This window comes from Gavia stellata, chromosome 1, assembly GCF_030936135.1.
Source record: "Gavia stellata isolate bGavSte3 chromosome 1, bGavSte3.hap2, whole genome shotgun sequence".
Taxonomy (NCBI): domain Eukaryota; kingdom Metazoa; phylum Chordata; class Aves; order Gaviiformes; family Gaviidae; genus Gavia; species Gavia stellata.
This window is the reverse complement of record NC_082594.1, coordinates 60437460-60461157: the sequence shown is the minus strand read 5'-3', so window position 1 is coordinate 60461157 and position 23698 is coordinate 60437460. Positions and strand designations below refer to the sequence as shown.

The following is a 23698-nucleotide window of genomic DNA, read 5'->3' as shown; positions in this document are numbered from 1 at the left end:
TACAAAATGAGTTTAATCCTTCTGATAAATGATGGAAATATTAATTGCATTGTGGTGAAACGCTGTCAGCTGGCTCACTAGCTTTTAGTAACTTTGTCAAGGGAGTTTTTGCTGTGTTACAGACTGAAAAGGGAAGATGGAAATTCTGAAATTACTGCACTCCGTGACTGTAGATAAGCCGTATACCCCATGGTGTATAAATGAGTTAAGGATCAGGAAGCTGTGTTTTTTTCAAAGGTCAGATAGTAAAACAAAATATGTGACTCCTATCATCCCGTGTCAGCATGCTCTGATGTGCTCGTGATGCCTAGTGGTGAAAGCTCAGTCTTGGGACATGCAAGTCACAAACAGGAGCGAGAACCTCGACGTGGAGGGCAGGGGCATAACCAGTGGAATCACTGGCAAGGATGAGAAAATGATGAGATGCTTTGATTAAACAGAGTGTAATTATGTGGAGGGAAAAAACAGAGAACTACTTACCTATGGTAGTAAAAAGCTCACAGAGCAAACACAAAAACCCCCAGTTGATTTAAGATTTGAGTTTCCCCTTTGACTCTACTTCTTGGGATTAGAAGCTGAAAATTATTTGTCCTTATGACAAATTATTTTTTATATCTATATTAAAAAAATAGAATTCTGTACTATGTATGTATAATGCTGTTGGAAACCTAGATGTGTAGTGCAGGTCCCATGCTATTCTATGTTGGCAAAAAGTACATTATTTCAAATTGTCGTAAAATTTAACCTAAAAAAAATAAATGGAGTATTTTGGTGTTGGCAGCTGTGATATTGTTAGTTTTAAACATTATTTCATAGTAAACAGTACTGATATCCATTATTTGAATAAGACATTCAGTCTACAAAAGTTGATTCTTCTGTCTCACCTTTTTCCTGTGTTTGTGCTGTTTTGCTAAGCGCATATGTCCATCACAAGGACATCTGTTCCCAGCCTACTGGGATCATGTTGCTAGTGAAATGCTCCGATGCTGTTTCCAGTCACAGGAAATTAAAAAAATTAAAACTGATTATTATGAGGAAAACAGATACGAAGTTGCCTGCAGCATGCTGCTAGTTGGGTGTTACTGCCTGTGGGCCAGGGAAGGTTAGAGACCATGGCACTAGAATATACGCACCTGTTTCTATGGTTACTTGAGCCTGGTTTTGTTCGAGTGTTTATTACAGGAAAGTAATGACTCATATTACACAGTGGGGCTTTTTGCAGCATTTTTGCATTAGAATATTAGAAAATCAAAGGTGTTTAAATTACTTAGTGAACTTATATAGGCAGTATTTCTAAAATAAAAATGGTAATTTTTCAAACCAGTCATAGGGTCATAGAAATTTTTTAGTGAGAAATTATTTTTGGGCACGGATTGAAGTATGTGTCCATATAATACTTAGTGACTTACCATGGTGATCAAAATTTAACCTTAAAGTTGCTAAGAAAAAATATGCAACATACTGACTTTCATAATGTATTTAGAAATTGCTCTTTCAATATACAGACCAACTGGTAGAACAAAACTTTACTTTTCGGTAATGTTAATTTTTTTTGCTTTCTAATAGCACTTTCAAGGAGTACTTTAATGTTTTTCTTCATGAAAGCAGCTATTATTGACGGGTATTTTTAATGTATCACTTCATGTCAGGGTAAAATGACACATATACTGGGATAGCAGTGAAATCAACATACTGGATAACATGGTATGTATTCAGGTAGAAAGAGAGGGAACTTCATCTCTAATGTGCCTTTCTGTGTTGAAACTTGCATTTTCAGGGAAGTCTGCTATAATTAAACAATATCTTTTTATTTTATTTTATGCCCATGTTGTTTTCTCTCTTAATTTGAGAGAATAAAACAAAACATCAAGTTGAAAAAATCTTAGTGACATCCCAGTCCCCGTGGAAGGGAATAAGAACATTTCTGTGCACCTGTATTTTCATGAAAATGACAAAATTTTTGTGGTATTTTTAAGGTGGTAAGCTGAATGTAAAATTTCATTTCAGAGTATTGTGTTCTCCACTACTAATATAAATATTGCTTTCTTACAGGTATACTAAGATTGTTGTTTCAATAAACTTTTCCTGGTCTCTGCAGTATAAAATGGATTCTCCAGCTTTTAATAATGCTAATTACCAAATAATAAAATCCCCTTTCTGAAAAGTGCCTCTTTCTTATCTATTCCAGCTTTCTTCATTTTGGCTTTTTTTTTTTTTTGAAGGAGAGCTGTGAATGACAATCATAAATCTGAGTTTTGTCGTGTTAGATGAGACTGTTTACCTGTCAAATCTCCCTATTCAATCTCCAGGCAATATTTGATACTTCGGAGTGAAAGCTTTCTCCTTGAAACGTTTGGATCCAAATCTGCCCATTGCATCCACCATAAACATTGGAGCTGGGGGAGAGCAGAATACTGCTGGATGAAGCACAGCAGCATTTAACACACATCACCTCCTCAAGGCTGCAGAGTACTTCCAAGCATGAGCAGATGTCCATGCGTGTGGAACTAGATGTAGAACTGTAGTCTACCCCAAGGAACTGGCATCTTGAGGAGATTGTCTTAGATGCACACAACCAGAGAAAAATCTGGGTTGGAAGGGACCTATAGAGATGGTCTGGACCAACCTCTTACTTAAAGCAGGGCCTTAATTTGGTATCTAGGGTCCTATCAAGCTGAGTCTTGAATATTTCCAGCAAGGGAGATGCTAGCACTTCTCTGGGCAATATGTTCCAATGTTTAATTGTTCTCAGAGTGATGATTTTTTTTCCTGTGCACTTTCTGGGAACAGTGAGTGCTGTTCCAGGTAGGGGGATCCTATTAATCCTCTTCTTGATCAGCCATTTTTAGATTAGCTGAATGCTTAAGACATTCAAGGGAGCCGAGTCAGATAGTAAGGCAATACTTATGGCACTGAATACAGTTGGGTAACGAGCAGGTGGAGAGGGAAATTAAATTTAGGCTTTCAGTGTAGTAATCCATAAAATCGCTCTGCAGGGCATGTTGGCACCCAACTGGAGCAGTAAAATGGTGTACCAAGAAAGCAGCAGTGCAATACACCAGTGAAGCTCCCTTCCCCACACATTCTGTAGCCATACCTACTGTTGGGTATTGATAAGAAGGTATTAGCATCTGTCCTCTATTGACTACATATGAAGGCTGTGCCTGGCAGCTCTGAATAGTGGACAATCTTGAATTACTTGTCACTCAGCTGAACTGAGATGCTCTACAGTGATTTGGCTGATACGGGGGATGTGTTGAGGCATTACTTTCCATCATTTTGTGGAAATGGTTATTCCCCTTGATACTTTTTGCACTTGAGGAAGGGAATGTTGTATAATGTTTTCATGTTTGTTTGTGTTTTGTTTTTAATTTTTCTTTTACAGTTTTGGTTTAAAACAATTCCCCCCCTCCTTGTTTTACAACAAACACTGTTATAGGATTTTTAGCAAGTAAAATGGTCCTTGTTTGAATGTCTTGATTCTTACTTCATGGCTGGGATTGTTTCTTCCTTTACAGGCTTTTTGGTGGTGGAGTTTTTTTATTTTCTGTTAGAAACACCAAATGAGATGGTGAATACTATAGTTTAAAATCCTCCCATTACAATATGAAACATGAAATACTAAGTTTGGTGAAGTTAATTACATGAATTAACAAAAATCCTGTGTGCCTTAAAAATACATTTGAGACTGTTCTTTAATGAATGTAATAGCTTTACATCTTCATTGGTAATTCCTAAAATAATCTGAAAATTTCAACAAATTCATTTAAAAACCTATTTCTTTTTTTATTATTACAAATGATGAAGTAGTGGTTCTGTAATGATTATAGCTTTTTTGTAATGAGAGATTGGAACTGTGTGTGTTGTGTGTCTGTAACATGCATGGAATCACCCTCTAATCCAAAGGACCGGCAAGAGCTATGTTTCATTTTTTTAATTATAAATAAAGTAGCTTTGTTTTGTGTGCTGTAACATCAAGTGATTTTTCCAATTTTTTCTAGCATAGACTACAAGATTACTATAAATATTACATTACATATGACAAAGATAAATTATGCACTATGCAGTGTGTTACTTGGAAGCATCTGATGATCGAGCAGTTCAGTACAATACATGAGTAGTTACAAATTGAACTTGTTTAACTTGGTGATGATAAAGTGATATTACACCCACTATAACCATTTAGAGGTAAGCTTCACACAGCAATTGTAATTCCATTGGCTGTTACAAATCAATTGTAATTCCATTGGCTGTTACAAATCAATTGCTGTTATGTGAATATATTTTAAATAAGTTCCTTCACTGTGAATGAAGAGACTTTATGAGAAAAAGAAGACATACAGAAATGAGCAGCTGTGTCTCCTCCTTATTGTTTCTTTCTTTCCCCAAATACAGACTTCTAAGAAAAAAAGTTGGTTCATTTTGAAGTGATACTACCACTGTTGCAGAGGGCTAACTTGGAGGTGACCACCCATTTTCTTCTTGATTAGGCTGCATCTCTTCATTGTCTTTTTTGTGTGAGGAAAATGTTGAAAGTATTTGACAGGTTGTGGGCTGGACTGGATTGTCCACATCATTCTGTTACTAAACAGACCTGTAAACTGCAGGTTTTTAAGGAAATAGGGTAAGTTTGAAGTTGAGCCAGAAACATAAGGGAGGTATGCGCACGTGTGACCAGGTGGGAGATACATACCCTGTGTATGTGTATCTTTATCTGCATTTGCAGGGGGGAGAGAGGTGTTAGGCAAGGTGCTCCCTTGAGCTCTGATTTAATTTTCTGTCCCACTCCCACCTCCATGCCCTGCAGTGTTTGTGTGGAGTAAGGGAATGGGGGAAGGAGGGTGAGTCTTATTTCCCTAACTCAGCTGTGCACTCTCTTCTAGTTTGCTCTTTTTGCATTATAATGAACATAGACGAGGAGGGAAAAAAGGATACTCCTGAATTCTGACTCCCTCTATTCCTTCTGTTTCCTCCTGTGCATTTATGCTGCTCCTAAAATGCCAGTAAATGTCAGCCTCCACCCCTTAATGCTTATTGGTAGTGCTACACAAAGTAGCCCACAGGGCTAGAGTTGTTGATGTGCTTTATTTATCGCCACCACATGCAGCAGCCAGTGACCATGATAGAATCGCGAAGTAGCTGGTTGTTACTGAGCTTGCTGGTCTCTTCACATTTGTACTATCTTTCAGCTATCATCCTGTTTGTCAGAGACTGTGAGGAAAAGTGGGAGGCTAAGGTTCTCCTAATGAGAGACCCAAGACTACAGGACTCCTTTCCAGAGTAGATGATGATAAATATGATTACTCAGAGCGAATGTCGTATCACTTCTTTTATTTAGCTTTCCCATAGAGGCAGCTAGAAAGAGGTGGGAGGGAAGGATTCAGAGCGCAGGTTGTAGTCAGGGATGAGAGAGAAAAAGAAATTTCTGAAGGAAAGCAGGGAGGCAGAGGAGGCTTTTCACTTGCAGGGATTTGCTGTTCATCCTGAGGTGTTACTGAGATGTTAAGAGATAAGCAGGGCAGAAATTACCTGGGAGATGACTGTGCTATCATCTAGCTAAGCTGTCTATCTTACCAATGACATACTGAAATTGCTTAACAAAATTAGCAGACATCATCAGTCTTCTAGCAGATTGCTTTATGCAATTCGGATGTTGATTTCATAGAGTATTTTGTTTTCAGCAAGGTTGATAATGGAATAAACTTTCATTAAAATTTTTTTATTACTTCTGTCTGTGGTTCTGCCTGTATTTTGTATTGGCTCACATTTCCAATGAGTTAGGTCTTATAAAATTGTTTTTTTTCTGTGAGCTGGTGTAACGATTGTTTAGGGCACATAATACTGGCAATTGTTGTTTTGTACTGATTACAATTGAGAAAGTGTATCTTCCGGCATCTCAGTGCTGTTACTGGGGCATTAGTATTGCATGTGAAAATCAAAAGTGAAGAAATGAGCTAATACATTGTACTCAGTTAATGTACTGTTGCTAAAATTAGGCAAAAACTGGTGAAATAAGGAGAATGTAGGGAGAGTGGAGGAGATTTATTTGTTGGTCCTATTTTCAAATAGGTAGAGAAACACTAAGGTCTTACGCTGAACTTGAGGTATTCTTCCTTAGTTATGGCAACATCATTGTCATAGAAAATTAAGTTCTTATAGGGCAGAGAATATTTTAATTACAGACTGTTATGTCAAGCTTGTCTGTTCGACTGGGATGTCAAATTTCAGATTCATTCAGATTAGCATCTCTTAGAGAGGGGCAGACTTTTGATCTATTCCACATGTGTGGTTTACCAAGAAAGCCATTTCTATGGTTGTGTACTAGCCTAACAATGATGCTGACCTGTTGTAAATAAATACTGAGGGAAAAGACGAAAGCATGTTAGGAGAAGCTGTTTGAGGAATCTAGGAAGGGTGTTACAAAATGATGAACAGGCCTCTAATTAACAACGAAAAGATTGATCCATCTAACAGCTACGCAGTATTGCAACTTTGGACTTCAGATTTTTTATGTATCTTAAAATGCTTGGTGTTTAATAGCTGTTAGTTAGCTAGTCCACTGAGTTCAAGTGACGCCCCTTCGTTTGCCTGGGAGAGGCATTAAGTGAGGGCATGGTTGACTGTACAGAAGCCTTCCAAAGGCTGTCCCAAGCCTGCAGTCATGAACTGTGTAAGTGGACTGGCATCCACTGCTCAGTCAGAAACGCATGATTTTGTTGTCTAGATAGACTGTAAGTCATGTTGCGGGAGAAGCTTTCAGGACTTGCTGTGCACGTTAAAGAATCCACGGTAGGCAGTAGGGAGTCAGCATCTTTAATAACTTTAAGAGGTTTGGATTAGTCTCAGCATGAGGCTTGTAGTCTACAATACTAATCCTTCATTTCTTGCAAATGTTTAGATCACATTTCAAAGACATGTAAGCCATAATGTAAATGGTCTGGGATAGTGCATTGACAAAAAAATGCTAAAACAAACCTCATCAATAATTCTCATATTTCAGCAGTCATGACGAAAAAAGGGTGAGGGATTAACACGTTGCAATACTTCAGCTATTTTAGGTAAGATGTCACCAGATGCATTTAAATTTCATATATCTGCATTCCTTTCCAAGTCTAAGAACAGGCTGCCATTGGCCATGAGTGTGGAATTTCAGCCCAAGGCTTTTTTCAAATGTGAATGAAACTCACCTTCATTGCTATTAATATGTGAGTGCTAGACTGTGTTTAGTCAGAAGTAGATTTTTCGTGGAAGTAGCACTAGAAGTCAATATCAAGATTCATACTAAAAATTATATTCAGATTTTCACATTAAGCAGGACATTGTCCTGCCTTAAAAATGCTTCCAACACCAAATAATATCCCATATGCCAATACACAGTATAAGTGCATTAAAGATATTCCCTACCATGTCCACTGCCAGCTAAATGGCAAACATGAAGAGGATTTAGCCAAAGCCTCCCTACATGCAAAGCAGAAAGGGCCAGAACCACCCCCAAAATGAGTGGTTTTGACAGATGTAATTCAGGTGCCCTAAGTTTCTGTGGGTGAGCCACTAAAAGCCCCCCCTGAGAGGGAGGAGGTAGCGGGGGAAGCTGGCCTGACATGTCAATGAGAGAAGTGAGGTGGTGGAGCAGCCCGACTGGTGAGAAGACTGGAAAGGGTCATGACATCTTCCTTTGTAAGGAGAAAACAGCAGAGCTGCTTCAATCATGCCACACGTATTGTGGAGAGAAAAAGCAATTTCTAAAAAAAGATTTGGCTTTTAGTAAGTACTTGACAGGTTATTCAGAGGAGGGTGAATACAGGAACTCCCGCATGAGTTCATGTTCAGATCTGTACAGCACAACTCAGGGAAAACTTTTTGCTTTAGACAAAGGGTGCTTAAGAGAAGAAAAGTAAGTTTCAAAGAGTTCTTCAGCCAGAGAAAGACCAATCAGCATCTTTGTTCAGAGCCACATTTGAAGGACTCAAAGTTGCACGTTGATACAAATCTCACCAGAGATTTGTTCACTAAGAGGGAACAGCAGGAGAGGAGAGAGGAGTAAGATATTTACAGTGTTGGTAGCTGATCTCTGCGGAGAAATAACATGGATCTGCTTCACAGTTACTGAACATAACCACTGGAATAGCTGAGCTTGTTCAGCCCTGAGTGAAGAATTTCTGATTAGCTCAGACTTTGCTTAGGGAACTAGGTCTGCTTTTTTCAGGAAGGACAGGTTAAAATTATGATGCAAAAGTTCCTGTTCTGTTGCTTCCCTGATTTGCAGTCTTCCTCCTCTTAATTCTTGGATTGAGGAGAACTTTAACATCCTTATGTGTTAGAAAATCCTCCCTGTGAAAATAGCATTAAAGATCTCTGTCCTTTATTGCTGATTTGAAAATTGCTTACTGTGTTTTTCCTTATATCCTTACTTTGTCTTCTGTCCTGAAGAATTTTTGCAACTGAAATAAAACTTTTTAAAAAAAACCATATTTTGTCTCTATTTACATAATATATCTTGCTGTCACCTACTGCAAGGAGTGATAAATCATTTTTAGGATAGTGTATGTCATTGAAAACACTAAATAAAAACAAAATATCTTGTCTGTGCTTTTAGCATCAATGAAGATGCTGAGACATTTAAAAACAAGTGCAGGTTAACTGGAATAACTATCACTGAGATAAGAAACAGCGTGTATCAAGCCAGGAATCATATAATGGGCCAAAGTCCAGTAATGTCTTCAAGATTCTTGAGACTTGACAAAAATTTTTTCCCCAATTATACCTGTGAAAAGTGGATGTCAAACACAGTAGTTTTTATCTGGAAGAACACTAAAGAGAGAAAAGGAACCAGATAATGTATAAGGCAGGGGAGGGTATGTTCAATCTGTTAGGAGAAACGTCATTTGGAAAGGGGTGTTTATGTGCCCTGAGATACACTGCCAATGTCTCTGTGTATGTTTGTACTGCTATACAACATGAAACGGATATCCACTTTCCTTAGGTCTAGTCTTGTCTAGTCTCCCTTTCAACAAGCTGCATCTATCTATATGCATTTAGTCCCCAACTTCCTCTACGCTCCATGTAGTACACAAAACTAACTTTCAGCCATAATCTACCTATTAAATGTAGATTTTTTTCAGTTCAATGGTTGAAGTAAAGTGTGGGGCATTAGCAGCCCACGAAAGAAGTGTTTTTCTAGCTTGCAGTGGAGGGCCTGTGTTGCAAGTCATTGTGAGACATGAGGATATCTAAGCATGCAAACTGGAGCAGTGGTTGAGAATAGTGTAGTATGAAGGAAACTTAGCTTGAATGCAGTCTTCTCCATGCTGCCTTTTAGGAGTGATCTCTGGACTGGACTATCACCAAAACCATGCTCAGGTGTTATTTTAGAGAGCTAGTTGAAGAAGCCTAAAGCAGAGCCAGAGAACAGGTAGGAAGGCAGATGGGTCATCAACGATCCAATGCTCAGTTTTCTTTCCTGAGTTTTTTTTATTCATTAGTGCAAAGGTATGTTCTGAATCCTTGTGCTAGACAATTAATGGAATGCCAATAATAAAAATGTTGAAAAGTTCACCATACCTATTATTAATGAAGTCTAAAGAATGAATTGTCATTTTGAGATGGTAAAGGGTTGCTTAGGAAATGTCCAAAGAAACTTGAAAGCCTACACTGTGATGAGATGGAGGTTACTGTCTAGTGTTTTGGAAATGTCAAGACTTTTCTAGAGCATGAAAAATGTTTGAAAACTTACGAAAAAATTAATGTAAACCGATACTGATTTAATTGAAGTTGTTGAACAATATTGAAGTAATTGAATGGCAGAATACTAGATTGCTAGCATTTTACGCTTACCTTCTTGTGCAAGTATTTTGTAGTGGGCAATACAGTGGAAAAGTCAGTCCAAGGTTCGTTTTTTTGTGTGTTTTTTGATTTACGTCAAAGTGTAAATAATAGGTCTTTTTGTAAGTTCTTTTTGACACAAGCTGAGGAGAAGTACCACACAAGAATGAAGCTACCATTTATTCACTCAGAAGGTGTGTTTATATGTTTCCAACATATTGTAGCTCAGAAACTAGGCTTTTGGAGTCTTTCAAAAGTGGCATTTTAAAAGTGGTACAGAGAAGACTTCTCCTTCTCCCAAGAACTTTTGTTTATGATATTTGTAAATCCTGACAGTAAAACAACAATTTACCTCTTAGCTTTTCTCTCTCTTGTAGGGTGATACCTCCTATGTAAAGGATCGTTGGTGTGTGTTTGATGGATTCATGGTCTTTTGTCTTTGGGTGTCACTGGTTTTACAGGTAATTATTTCACTTACCTTTTTCAATGAATAGTTCCTTAATTGTGAAAAATGTATGGCACAACCAAGTAATTACGAGTTGTGGAAGTATAGCTGCACATGGGTCAAATTGTTTTTAAAAAACTGTGCTGAATTCAGTAGCTCCATAATTGCACATTGTGGTATATCTACATTAGTAGTAGAATTTATCTTGTTTAATTTTTCTTATTGAGAAGTTATACATTAATCTGAAGGTGGTAATCATAAACCCTCTGCATAGTCAAAAAGAAAGAGAAGGATCTTCAGAGAGCTGTTTATCTCTTACTCCATATGGCAGTTGTGCTCATCTCCTTCCATTGAGTCTAGTAGGATGCCATGGTGACTATCTTAGGCAACTAAAGGGAGAATGGTTCCAATGGTAGATGTTTGCCATGCTGTAGGCGTACTGATACGGTGAGTGGAGGAGTTTCATGTAATATGGCCCACACCTAACAAAAACTTTTCCAAAATTCAAGTTAAAGCACAATGGAAAAAATAATAATAAATACATTTGGAAACAATTTGATAAATTTTCATAAAGAAGGGAATTTGGACACGTTGCAAAAAAGCATAGAGTGTTAAGGCACAGATCGAATTGTGTCCTGCAAACGAATCAGTCCTTAACCATAGCCATTTTTTTGGGTAAGAACAGATTGAAGACTGTGAGACTGGGCCTACAATAGTATAAGGATTGTAAAAGTTCCATAGTGATTGCTGTTAGGCATAACTTACCCACTTCTGACAGATTTAAGACACATTGTAATTTTCTGCTTTCTACACCGGGGAAACTTTGGTACATTATGTACACATGTAGAGTGAAGGTTGATCATTACAGACAAGCACCGTAGATTACTCAGTTTTTGCATTCCCAGGTTCCCCCTCCATTTTCTTATTATTTTGAGCAAATATTAAATTAAGCAGTTACTCTCAGAAAGTGAGAGACAAGGATTAAAACAAGACATGTTCACCCAATCATTAAGCTAAATAGTCTTTATGGAGTGCCTAACCTGTCAATGTATTAAGGAGATGGTTCCCTGTTCTGTGTCTTGGCTGAAATTTGTGTTGTAAGTGGAGTCTAGGAGAAGAACATGTACAGTTTTCTCATGCACTTGGAATTAAATGGAGAATTTATAAGTGTGTTGCTTATAAAAGCAATCTGTGTATATGTACTTTTATATCATAGTAAAAATCTTAGTGGTCTGCAACATTAATAGACACTGGTTTTCATATTTGGAAATGTGAATTATTCACTTTTAACGAAGTTGTGGGAAACTTGTGGGGTAGGACTAGCACAAAAGCAGGCAACTGACAGAAGCTTGCACAGTCTTCTTGAGTTATTTGAGACAGAAGCATTATGAACATAGGCAGAATATATTTTTGGAATTTCATTAGGATAATTTAGAAATGGATTAAAGGATTTACTGAGACTTCTTTCCAAAAACATGGTTAAAGTGAACCATAAAATAAACCAACAGAAGACTGAAAATGAAAATAAAAATTACGTATAGCGTTCATAGTTTTAAAAGTTCTGTAAATGAAGACAGAAACAGGACAGGGTCATCAAGAAAAACTCCTCATTCTTTTGTTTGTAGGTATTTGAAATTGCTGAAATAGTTGACCAGATGTCACCTTGGGGCATGTTACGGATTCCACGACCACTCATTATGATTCGAGCATTCCGGATATATTTTCGTTTTGAGCTGCCAAGAACTAGGATAACAAATATCTTGAAGTAAGTAAGGCTGTTATTTGAAGAACAACAAAGAAAATTTCAGTTTTGACTTCAAAGACTGACTACACAGCTCAGAGAATGACCCTTCATGCTTAATGGGTGATTTCATCCTGAGCTTTAGTTCTAGCCAAAAAATTCTTGCTATTTTCCATATTTAAGGAATCATCAAGTTTCCTAGAAAATCATCAAAACCGTCAAATATTTAAATAAATCTTAAAGCATTTTGCTGATAACTGTAGCCAGGAATTTTCAACCAATGGCAGTAAATTCTGTTCCATGGGCACTTAATAATCAAGGTGAATACTCTTAGTAGCGTAATATTCATAAATAAAAATACATGAGCACATGCCCTAACCATTATAGTTATGAGTGTACATGTATGTACAGAGATGCTTACGTGCAAGCAAACACACATGAGAATGTTTGATACAGCATGTAGTGGCAAAAACCATGTAATGGTAATGTAAAATAGTTTTTTTGGTCTTTGGTATCAACTTCACTTCATCATCATATCTTGTCTGTATAAGTCATTAGATACTATTTTACAAAAGCTAGATGCTATACGGTTTATTTGGAGGGTTTTTTTGTTCCACCCTTTGTAGTTTACAGCTGGTTTAATTACCCTAACTTATGGGTTTAGAAAAAATCTGCAGGATGAAGTACTACTTTCTCTGTGTGAGCATATTTTCTATTCTGGAGCTTTTCAGAGGAGGCCTTACATTGCTTGTGCATTCAGTATCATATTTATCTTTTTGCCAGGCGTTCTGGAGAGCAAATCTGGAGCGTTTCAATTTTCCTTCTGTTCTTTCTCCTCCTGTATGGGATCCTGGGAGTGCAGATGTTTGGAACTTTTACATACCATTGCGTGACCGACGACACGCAGCCAGGGTGAGTTAGTCTGTGCAGGCATGACGTGGGGCTGTTCTTTCAGTGCATATGTATAATTGTAGTTAGCATCAGTTGGTGTAAATTGGACTTAATAGATTAAAAGTAGTCCACCAAAATACACTAAGATAAATTGGGGAAACAAAAATGTTAGGAATTACGAAAAATAGAGATTTTAACTGCAACAGAGACATTACAAATTATGGCATTGGGCTGCAGTCTGAGTTAAGGGGTGAGTGACTGTGTATGTGTGGGCAGGTGTGAGAGAGCAGGAGAGCAGAGGAGGCTTTAAAAAGAGCATTGCCACTTGCAGCTGATTCGGGTCACTGATGATTCATCAGCTTCTGCTGCATCTGGGTGTGGGGTGAGACCTAAAGTATAGGGCAGAACTACCCCTAGAATCCCACACCCTTTCTGGATTAAGAGGTCACTAGGACCTGATGCTCGAATTTAAAGACCCTTTTTTACCCAGCCTTTGGAAAATACTTACTTATCATTAATGTTTTACACTGGTGATCGAGTATACATCACATTTTTTATTCAGCACATACTAAAATACAAGATTAACTTGAAGTATAGTATAGCCTCTTGTCACTGGGATGGCTCCTAAAAGTATACACTTACATTTCCTGTTGAATTGAGGGCTTAATTGTATGCTTGACCACCATTACATTGTGAGATTCTATTACATCTATTTCTTCATTTTGTCTGTGTTTCTTTGGATAGGGAAATGTTAGCTGTGGAGTTGTAGCCTTTGCTTTAGTCAAAATTGGATCCTTTTATTCCTGTGTTGAATGTGTCAGAACATAAAATAAATAGAGTAGACATTATAAGAAAGCAAACCAACGCTTAATCTGCCACTGTGCTGAATAGAAAGTCTGATTATCACAAAACTCTGTGTTAAAAGATTTTTCTAAAGTAGGGCCTATAAGCTATCAAATATAAAATGAGGTTATTAAAAGTGTCAGATACAAAAAAGGTTACAAAATTATTTGAGAATATGCTAGACATTATATGGTATTTTGCTAAATAAAAAAATTGACTTTTAGATACATTGTTATCTATTTAATCAATACTATAGTAAAATACGGGGCTGATCTTCACCTAGTCTGGAAATGAGATATTTCATTCTGATTTTTCATCTATTTTAAGAGAAAATCTTTATAGCACAGATTTATTTTACAGTTTCCCATAGACGTGGGGGGAAGAAAATCTTTATGAAAAATTTGTTTATGGTAATGAGAAGGTCTGTGATTCTGGGATTTACCTACGTTGTTTGGAAAAACAGGAAGTGGAATAGACAACACAGGGAAAATCGGGCATCATATAATTGCTTCTGTCACTGAATACAGCTTTTCCCTGAAATCAGCAGAAAAAGATGAAGTGGGCCATGATAATGTTTGCAATATGGAAAGTTAAGTTTATAATTTTAAGGTTGCCCATAAAAATTTTGTCTAATTTCTTCTGCATGGGTTGCTCTCTGAATACTGCATTTTTATTTTTTTTTAAAAAAGGAAGTTTACGGAAACACCTCAATTTTAGGTTGTTGAAAAGATGAATTACACAAATATGTTAAAAGGGTCAAATATCCAGTACATAAAACAACAATAAAAACCTGTCTAAAATGGGTTAAAGTTGGAAAAGTCAAGCATGCAGAATTAATGAAATTTTGGACTTGAGGTTGAACGTCTAGCCTTAACACCTTTTTCTTTCAGTATTATCATGTATATTTATTTTTAACTGTTTAAAAATTAGAAATCTAATTTAAGTTACTTTTTAGGTACCTAGGATAGGCACCTTCAGGAAGTAATTAATCACTTTTGCCATCTCCAAACCAGAATTGTAACTTTAAACGTCTCCCATGGTTGTATATAAGGACTACAGTTACATTGAAAAACACTTTTTCCCTAGAAGTGCTGCCTCGTTTATTGTGACGAATGGTGCTCACACAAAGAACAATGTATTTTTCCTTTGTTGCTTGACGTGGACTTATACCTTATTTTTGGCATACTGCTCATTCCTACTCTGAAAACACTTATTTCTTCCTCTTGTCTGTAACATTCATCATTATACCTTGTGAATACTTATTCATATCGGATCCTTTTTCAATTTTTGAGGAATGCATTGTAGAGGCTCTGGGTGGAGTTAGGCTGTGCCTTCTTCGTGTAGGTCAGGGCTGACCTTCCCAGAGCTGGCTGCAGAATTTAGAAGAACAACCACCATGGGCTAGGAAGATAAATAGAGATAGAGAAAGAAATAACAGTTCTGGTGCCAAAAGAGGACAATTTAGAGGCAGACATTGGTCCAAAATGTAGTTAGAAAAGAGGTGACATGCCACTTCTGAATCCAGGAGAGTTTATTAGTTGAGATGCAGTAGAGCACAAAAATTGCCTAGACAAATTTTACTTTTGTCTTTGAGGTTCAATTTCTCAACTTTACAATGAGGATTAAACATTCCTCTCAGAAGTTGAGTCAGTCTGTCTGTCTGTCTTAGGTGGTTTTGTTCCAGGCAATGGAGAGTGGCCAAAGTTGGCTGTACTTGGCCTTAAATAACTTCAGAGTCTTTAATGAGCCACAGCTGTAAATACTTAGTATTTCTACAAACCAGATCCCAGGCTCCCAAGTCAAGATTAGAAAATGAAAAGCATCCAATTTGTGGCCACCTGTGAGGACTGTAATTTTAGGTGATTTGCCTCGTATTATGCAGAATTCTATGGCAAGCAGCAAGGGTAAAGTCTTATTATTGAGGTCAAGACTTCATCTATTTCAGAAATTTTAGAAATCACTCTTTTTAAGTCTACTGCCTTCTGAATTATTATTATAAGGGAGGCAAGTGTCTTTTGAAAACAGCATCTTAAAATCTTGCTATTCTTTTTTTATTTCAAAGGACGTGGCAGCTTCATCAGACACTCATTGCTTCTTTGACTGCTGTAAGTTCTTTTATCTTTCCATCTTTCTTGACGCCCACACTGCCTGACCTCCTGTCTCTCCACCTCCTCAGTCATTTTCTAATGTTAACTCTGACAAACAGAAATACTGAAGTGAGCTAACTGTGGTCTGAGTTTTTCATTCCATCAGTTAAATCAGCAAAATCTGACTTCCTTCCAGAGGCTGAGAAGTTTTTTTTTTTCTGTTGTTTGATGGTAAATCTTTTTTTCCTTCATCCTTCTAGTCTTCATTATTTTGCCAGACTGGTTTTTTCCCTACAGGGAATACTGTCTTCTTCCTAGACAATTTTCTCACTCAGTATTCCCTTGTGATTATTACTTATCTTTTTACAACTATGCTGTCACAGCTTTTCCCTGATGATTTCTCCAACTGGTGTATCTTTTTTCTTCCAATAAGCAGTATATTACATGGATTTCCTTAGTATGGATCTTCTTTAGTTGCTTGAAAGACACACAGTGTGGTTGGAATGTAATGTATATATAATCCAATTATCTGGATAAGTCCATACATTATAAGTAGTTTGACAGGTTATTTTGTTGTATATCTGAGGTTAAATTCAAAGAAGTGAACAAATATGGGGAAAACAGATTGTGTTCCCGAATCTGCTGTAATTTACTCTCAGGCACCTCCAGTATACAAAAGGTACTTCCACAAGGACAGGAGAAATTATTTCCAAACCATTGCTTTGGCTCTGTTAGAGTATTTTATATATCCTGACACACTGGTTGCTGAGTGTTTTCTTTATTTTTATTACCAAGACATGTTTGACTACACAAAAATACTTTCGTACTGCATGATTAGATTATACTTATTCCACAACAGTAAATTTTCCTTTTGTAATTCTCAGCCTGCACAGGAGCTAGGGGAAAGGAAACCTTCCCTCATCAAAACGAAGAAGGCTAATATGGCTTACTGCCATAAAACATAGTACTTATCTATTTCTTCTCCCAAAGACATTCTTTAAGGGCCTTCTTTTAATGCTTTCAGTAGGGTATAGATTGAGTATTTCTGTAGACCTGTCTGCCTTGTCACCATGGCAGTCAATTTAAAATCCTTCTTTGCAAGGTTTCTTGTTTAAAATAGGAACTGCCCATGAAAGTAGATAAGAAAAATAATTACCGAGTAATAGAAAGATCTAAAAAGTTCTTGGTCATCTTTCCATCTGTCTATGGATAGGCCCCGAAAATGTCAGAAAACAGCTTCAAAGACTCTGGAGCTGAAAGTTCACCACAATATCTAATAGAGGAAATAAATATGATTAAAAAGAACAAAAGGGATTCAAGATACTGTCTCACATCAGCAGTGGGAAAATATGAATGAGTAATTGGATTTCTGGGAAAGGGAAGAAATCAAAGACCAAGCACGAAAAATCAACGTAACAGGACTTCTTTAACAGGGCACATTAAGTTATTGATGCTAGTTGAACAACCAGCACTGCTTTAAAACTGACTTTGGGATTTATTCACAATCTCTGTTAATGGTGATATGTCTCTAGTATAAACTCCTCCGGGAGTAGAGAAATAGAAGAAATCTTACTTTTCCAGGCCTGATGTTGTTTAGACCCCAGCTGAAATCAAGAAAAATACAGCATCAGACTAAAGGGGAAGTAATTAAATCCAAATAGGATCCTATCAAAAGGATGGAAGAGTGTGCTGAGGTGATGGCCAGTACTGGTGCCCAAGGGAAGCAGTCTTCAGGAGTGGACTCTCCTCACTTTCAGAGGACCTGTGATTTCTGAGCAGAAATCCTGATTTTGTCTAGAACTGTTACATAGACAGTTATCCAAAGTAATTGGGCTGTTGATTCATTTCACACTGGCTTTCCAGTGTTTTTGTTTGCCCAGCTCCATTTTGAGCGAGAAGGTGACCTTTTAATGAAGATCTACAGTAGAGTGATTGGAACCCAATAACCTCAGCATTTGGTGTCTCAGTAATGACACATGCTTACCTGTATTAAGATTTGGAGCCATTTGGGTTTATGCAATTCTTTGTCCTAGTGAAGACATCAAAGTTTATTGAAATTCTACCCAGCCTGTCAACCTTTATGGGATTCCTGTCCTTCTCTGGCTAGTAAATATTCCTGTTGAGTAAGCTGGAGTGTATTTTATAGACTGTGGTGAAATTGGCTGACTCTAACTACAAGAATTTGAATAACGTAACTGCCACGTTTCTACAACTACCACAACTCCAAAAAGTTCCGTATTTATCTGCAAGATTTTTACCTTAGAATCGCTGTACAGAATTAAGGCCTGGGGAGTACTGAACTTTCCACAGGAAACCTGCAGGAGGCCAGGATGCCGCAAGTCAGGGCATCCTCCAGTATATCATAAAATTGAGGGAAAGGCCAGACATCACTAGAAAAACAGAATTGTAAGAGTGCTCTCCACTGAATCTGCCAGGTGGGTGATCAGGTGCTTTCTTGAATAGAAAGGAACCTGGAAAAGTTCTCTTCTTTACATTGCAAGAGGAAGCCAGACAACCAATGGAGAAGTCTGTGGATGTCCTGACATTCACAAGTTAGACAGCAGTTATCACTGAGCAGTACATCTCCCTTAGCCTGGAAACACTGTGAGGAAGAGTCATTTCTGAATATGCAAGCAGTTACAGGAAATAGTAAGAAAGAAGTTCTAAAAGACACTTCAGCTCTGTTTCCGTGAGTGATCTATCTCATATGTTGTTTTGAAAACCAGGTGGCTGTTTTCAGTTTTATACTGCTTTCTGGAAGCTGAATGTGATGTCTAAATTTGATTCCTGTCCCAGTCCCTTGGATTACTGCAATTCGAAAAGGTCTGGGACATGCTGCAGTATTCATTCTGAGATACTTGTGAGCAGACTGAAGGTATCATCTCAGCTATTTTATTATTTCCAAGAACTTGTGGAGGGTGAGTGGGGAACTGGAAGGCAGGAAAACAGCAGAAGTTTAAAAAGGAGGAAGGGATTAGAGACAGGGAAAGAAAAGCCAGGTAAACTTAACTTCTATCCTTGAAAGAATTCTGTAGTGAATGAACAAACAAAAATTTGTAAGCAGCCGGAAGATAACAAGGAAGTGAGTAGCAGCTAATATGTATTTGTCAGGAATAAACCATGTCAAACCAATATAATTATCTATGGCAAGGTAACATCCACGTGAATTGGAGAGAAGAGTGGATGTCATACATATTTATTTTGAGAAGGCTTTGTAACAGTCTCCCAGGACATTTTTGTAAGCTGGCAGGAGAAACATGGTTAAGGTGAAAATAATCATAGAACAGGTGCAAAACTGCTTGGAAAACATACTGAGTGAGTTGGTATTAATGGCTCATTGTCAGAACGGAAAGAGCGGGGATCCACATAAGTCTGTCTTGTGCTATTTGGAGGTTTTGTTAACATCCTGGATGATGGCAGATAGAATATACTTACTGGACTGAGGATGACATGAGGTTGGGAGGGACTGCAAACGTTTTGGAAGGTAAGATTAAAATGAAAATGATCTTGACAAATTGAAGATACGCTCTGAAAAAAATTGGATGAAAATTAGTGGGGACAATATACTGCATTAAGGAAAAATGAGCTGTACAAATACAGCATTGTGAATGCTTAGGAGGTAGTTATTCATAAAGTGATTTGAGAGCGTAATGGAGGAACAGAGATCAACAGAATTGTGCTCTTGTAAAAATGTATAAATTATAGTATCAGGCAACATGTAGGCATCATTTGGAGAGAGTCTAAAGGACATGAGAAGGGAATGAGCTTAGATCTACAGAGTAGAGCTGGTAAGGAGCGTTTGGCAGTTTTTTAGCTCACCCGAAAGGAAGTAGTGGACACTACTTGCAGAAAAGCCCCCAAATCCAGCATCAATCCCTATCTCCTTAGCATAGGACAGGCTCATCAGCTGCCTTTATACTCAGTGAACCACATTGTTTGTACTCAACTTGAAGGCACCCCATTCTCTCTTTTCCTAAAATACTGGCCACCATTGTGTCCCTGCTGTAACAGGCTCTGCTGGGCTCACTGATGCCTGATTTGCCCAGCTTCCTTCACAGATTCAGTTTACTGCTCACCCTCTCCCTTCCAGCTCCTTGTCTTCATCCCTCCCCTCTCAGCTCACCTAAAACAAAGGCGTAGCCTCCTTACACTCTCCTTATGTGGGACGCCTGCCAAAGCAGCAGGAACAAGAGTTACTACCTATTACAGCCTGATCTTTTATGCTGCCTGCCTCTTTTCTTGATCATCTTGGCCATTGCCTAGGGGCAGTGTTAAAACTACAATCCAGATCAACTTTTTGTACACCTTCTACCTGGTAGGTTGATGAGAAGGGCTCTTCAGTGGGTGTTTGAAGAAAAAGTTTTGTTTACGGACTGTCAATGGCTCATTTAGTTTTCTCTCTTGAGCGGGATGTGGTCTGTAGGCTTGAAGGCTAGACCAATTTGGGCTTTTACATTTGGGTTTCTTGGAGCCCCAGCAATGTTTCAGATCCCTTATTGACAAAATTATTTGACCTTACTGGAGGCCTGCAGCTGTATATTTTAATGAAACTGTTCTCTGTAATGCCCTGACAGTGAAGCCTTTTCACCAGACAAAACAGCGATCCAGTTTTGGCAGTAAGTCTTCCTGTCAGTCATGCTATAAGATGGGAGAGGTCAAGCTGCTTTCTCCTAGGTAAAGTGAGAGCTTTGGTGAGAGTGAGAGCAGTCAAACAGCCAGTCATCAAATGCTAAATAGTTTCCATTCGAGCTAGCTGGATGATGTTGAAAATTCGTTCTTAGGTGCTCGGTGATAGCAGCACCTTTCTTTTGCTACGCTAAGAGTCGCACCTCCTGCCACTTCAGGTGTTACATTAGCGAATGGCCTGTGTAAATGCATTTGATGAAGGCATCCTGCGTATGGTCTTGACACTTTGCAACACAAGCTTTAGGAAGGAATTTGTTTTTCATGTAGTTCAGATTTGAATTCAGGGCAGCATTCTTTTATAATGCTGAGGATTACCCTGTCTTGTGTCTAAGCAGAAAGTTTGTTGAGATAAAACTGCATGGTGCAGTGATCCAAAGAGAGAGCCAGGGAAACGTCCCCTACTCGCTAGTTTTACCTAACTCTGCTGTTGTGGGTGCTGGGTCCAAAAGTGCTTGTGAGCTTTGATGGAAGTGAATCCCAGCTGAACTTCAGGCTTATGATTTTAAAATCCTACAGTGCAGTTTAGTGACCTTTTAGTGTTTTCCCTATAGTTGGTAGACAGCTACTCAGAAGGTATTTTTCTATATTTAATCTAGGTAAGTCTGATATGCAAACTTAGGTTTTTTGAAGTGATCCTGAACATACTTTAAAATCAAAATGGATGCAGTCTTCAGCTTATATTGTTTCATATATTTCAGTTCATGTCCTTGCAATTTAAAAGAGAACTGAGGGATTTTTCACTCTTTCTTTTAAATTCTCTAAGGAAATACCGTGTTGGATTGTAATAGGTACTATAGGTATGAGATCACTTCAACTTGTAAATAAGTCTAATTTGATATACCTCGGTGAAAGGCAGATTTGTGCAAGCTAGCTAGATTTGTTTTTAACTCTTCCTGTTTATTTCCTATGTATTAGCACTTAAAGCGACAGCCTCCTTCATTGTGTGAATGCCATTAATTAACGTTGTTTTGATTCCTGTGAAACGAGTCTTGCATTAGGATACATGCCTTGAAATTGCTATTTGAATTCGGTTCCCTCATGACTGATTGTAGCAGTCACAAAAATGGGCTGTCATAGAGTTGTTATGCCATGTGGCATTTGATAAAATCTCAAAATAATACTGTTCATGCATACTATTTCAAGAACAAATCCACACTGGAACTTCTGAAAATTTTCTTCTTTGAGCTTTGCTTTCTAGTGCCTGGATGTACATTCTGGCACTGCCCATAGGGAAGATTTCTTCTTTTACTCATTTTTCTGTGGTCAACTTTGGTGGCTTTGTTACTTTATTACTAATGACAGAGTGATTTGAATTTAATTTCCTCTAATGCCAGTAGCTAGTGATCAAATCAATAGATTGTCAAAACTGTTAAGGAGCTGCAACAATCCTGTTTTCATTTGGACAATGACAGCATTGGCTTTGCGTAACATAAGCGATCTGCCATGAGTACAGAGTCATCTGGTTTTGGTGTTAGCACCTGTGTTAGGGACTTAAATGCCTTGAATTCCCTCTCTGGCTAGCAGAGAGAGAAGGGTGCTTCTGGAGTGTGGCTGAAACCATCGACCTCCAAACCTCTGGAGGTGTGTTTCTCTGTGTTCATTGCCTAAAATGAGATGGGTAAGTCAGGACAGCAGAGCTGCAGCCTTTTATTGTGCAGGTCCTTCTAGTGATTCAGCTAAGAGATGCTGGGTCTTTGAATTTTTGCATCCTGAAGTGTGAGATAAGGTCAGTGATTTAGTTTGAATCTCTTCAAAATTCAAAATAGGAATAGATGGAACATCAAAAGCACGTTTTCTAGACACTAACTTAGGTCACATATGAAATGGAAAAAAGCTACAATCAAAATCAAATCAAACTTTACCTGGTATTATTGCCTAATGTAATAGGCAGTCTGATTTAATCATGTCTTCTTACTGAATATGTGTGGGAGGAGAAAGGGAGTAATTTGTTGAATAAACATGTAAACTATTTTCTTCTTGAAAAATTGACCAAAAAAGTAAGAATCTCCAAGTTCTGTCCACAAAGGCTCAAGCTTAGGCACTAGAGGGCTGTGAAAACTGTCAAAAAAATCCAATACTGAAACCTGAAACTGAACATATAAATAATGAATAAAAGATCTGAACTGAATGATAAGATACAAAAATCTATGTGCCTTGGGGCAAATATACTGAAAGACAATATATTAGCAGTAGTAAAATATTACAGTATCTATATATTGAATTTAAAGTCAAAAGAAACAATTGGATCATCTAGTCAGACTTCATTTTGTTTCCCGTCTATGAAACCTGATAGTTTGTGTCTGACTCCAGTGTGTCTCCTGTTTATGTATATATACTTAATTATTTGGCAGAAGAACAATTCGTAAGCAAGGGAACTTTATGTTTACACCGAAAACTGTTTCACTGGTAAAAAATATGTTCCTAATTCATAATTTTAATTTGTCTGGCTTCAGCTGTTAGCTTTCTATTCCTGTTATACTTTTTTATGCTAGATTACACAGAACCTTAATTCCCAGTATTTTCTCTGTGTGAATCCACTTACACACAACAATTGAGGCACCTTTCAATATGCTGTTTAATAAACTAACGTTATTTAGCTCTTTAAGTCTCTTACTGTGAAGCATGTTCTCCAGTGTTCTCATTTTCATGTTTTTGTATGATTTCCTCAATTTTTAAATATTTTTAAAAATATGAACAAAAAACATGTACGTAGTATTAATCATAATTTCTATGAGTGCCATCCAGATAGGGACATTAATTCATTATTGTTCTGCTTGTACAGTCTGGGAAAGCACCGGTTCTTTCTTGCCATGATGTTATTGGGACAAATATGAGAGGGTGCCCTGTTATATCCCCTGATTTTAGCATCTATATTCTATAACATAGTATTTCCATCCTCTTTTATCCCTTTTATTCCATAGGCCATAGGCCATAAGGTTTGCTTTCAGTGATCCTATGTCTATAACTTTGCATTTGGCTGTATTAAAGCACATTTTGTTTTATTGGATCCAGGTAACTAAATGATCCTGATAACTTGTCAAACTGCCCCGTCCTCATCGTTATTTATGTTTCTATCCATATTCTTGATTTTATACCTGTTTCTCCCTCATTGATTATGGTAGATCATGATGATCATTTCGCTAGCAAGTGTTTTTCTGACATGTCAGTTAATCAGTTTTCAGC

General features: G+C 37.6%; 1 protein-coding gene across 2 annotated transcripts in view; it reads left to right on the top strand.

The window, feature by feature from the left end:
- Positions 1 to 23698, top strand: part of NALCN (sodium leak channel, non-selective) — a 242430-nt gene that overhangs the window by 14522 nt on the left and 204210 nt on the right. For both annotated transcript variants that reach the window (XM_059825606.1, XM_059818762.1), the window contains exons 3-5: positions 10200 to 10283; positions 11893 to 12032; positions 12792 to 12920. In XM_059825606.1, coding sequence (XP_059681589.1) covers positions 10200 to 10283; positions 11893 to 12032; positions 12792 to 12920 — 353 coding nt within the window. The remainder of the gene's footprint in view (positions 1 to 10199; positions 10284 to 11892; positions 12033 to 12791; positions 12921 to 23698) is intronic.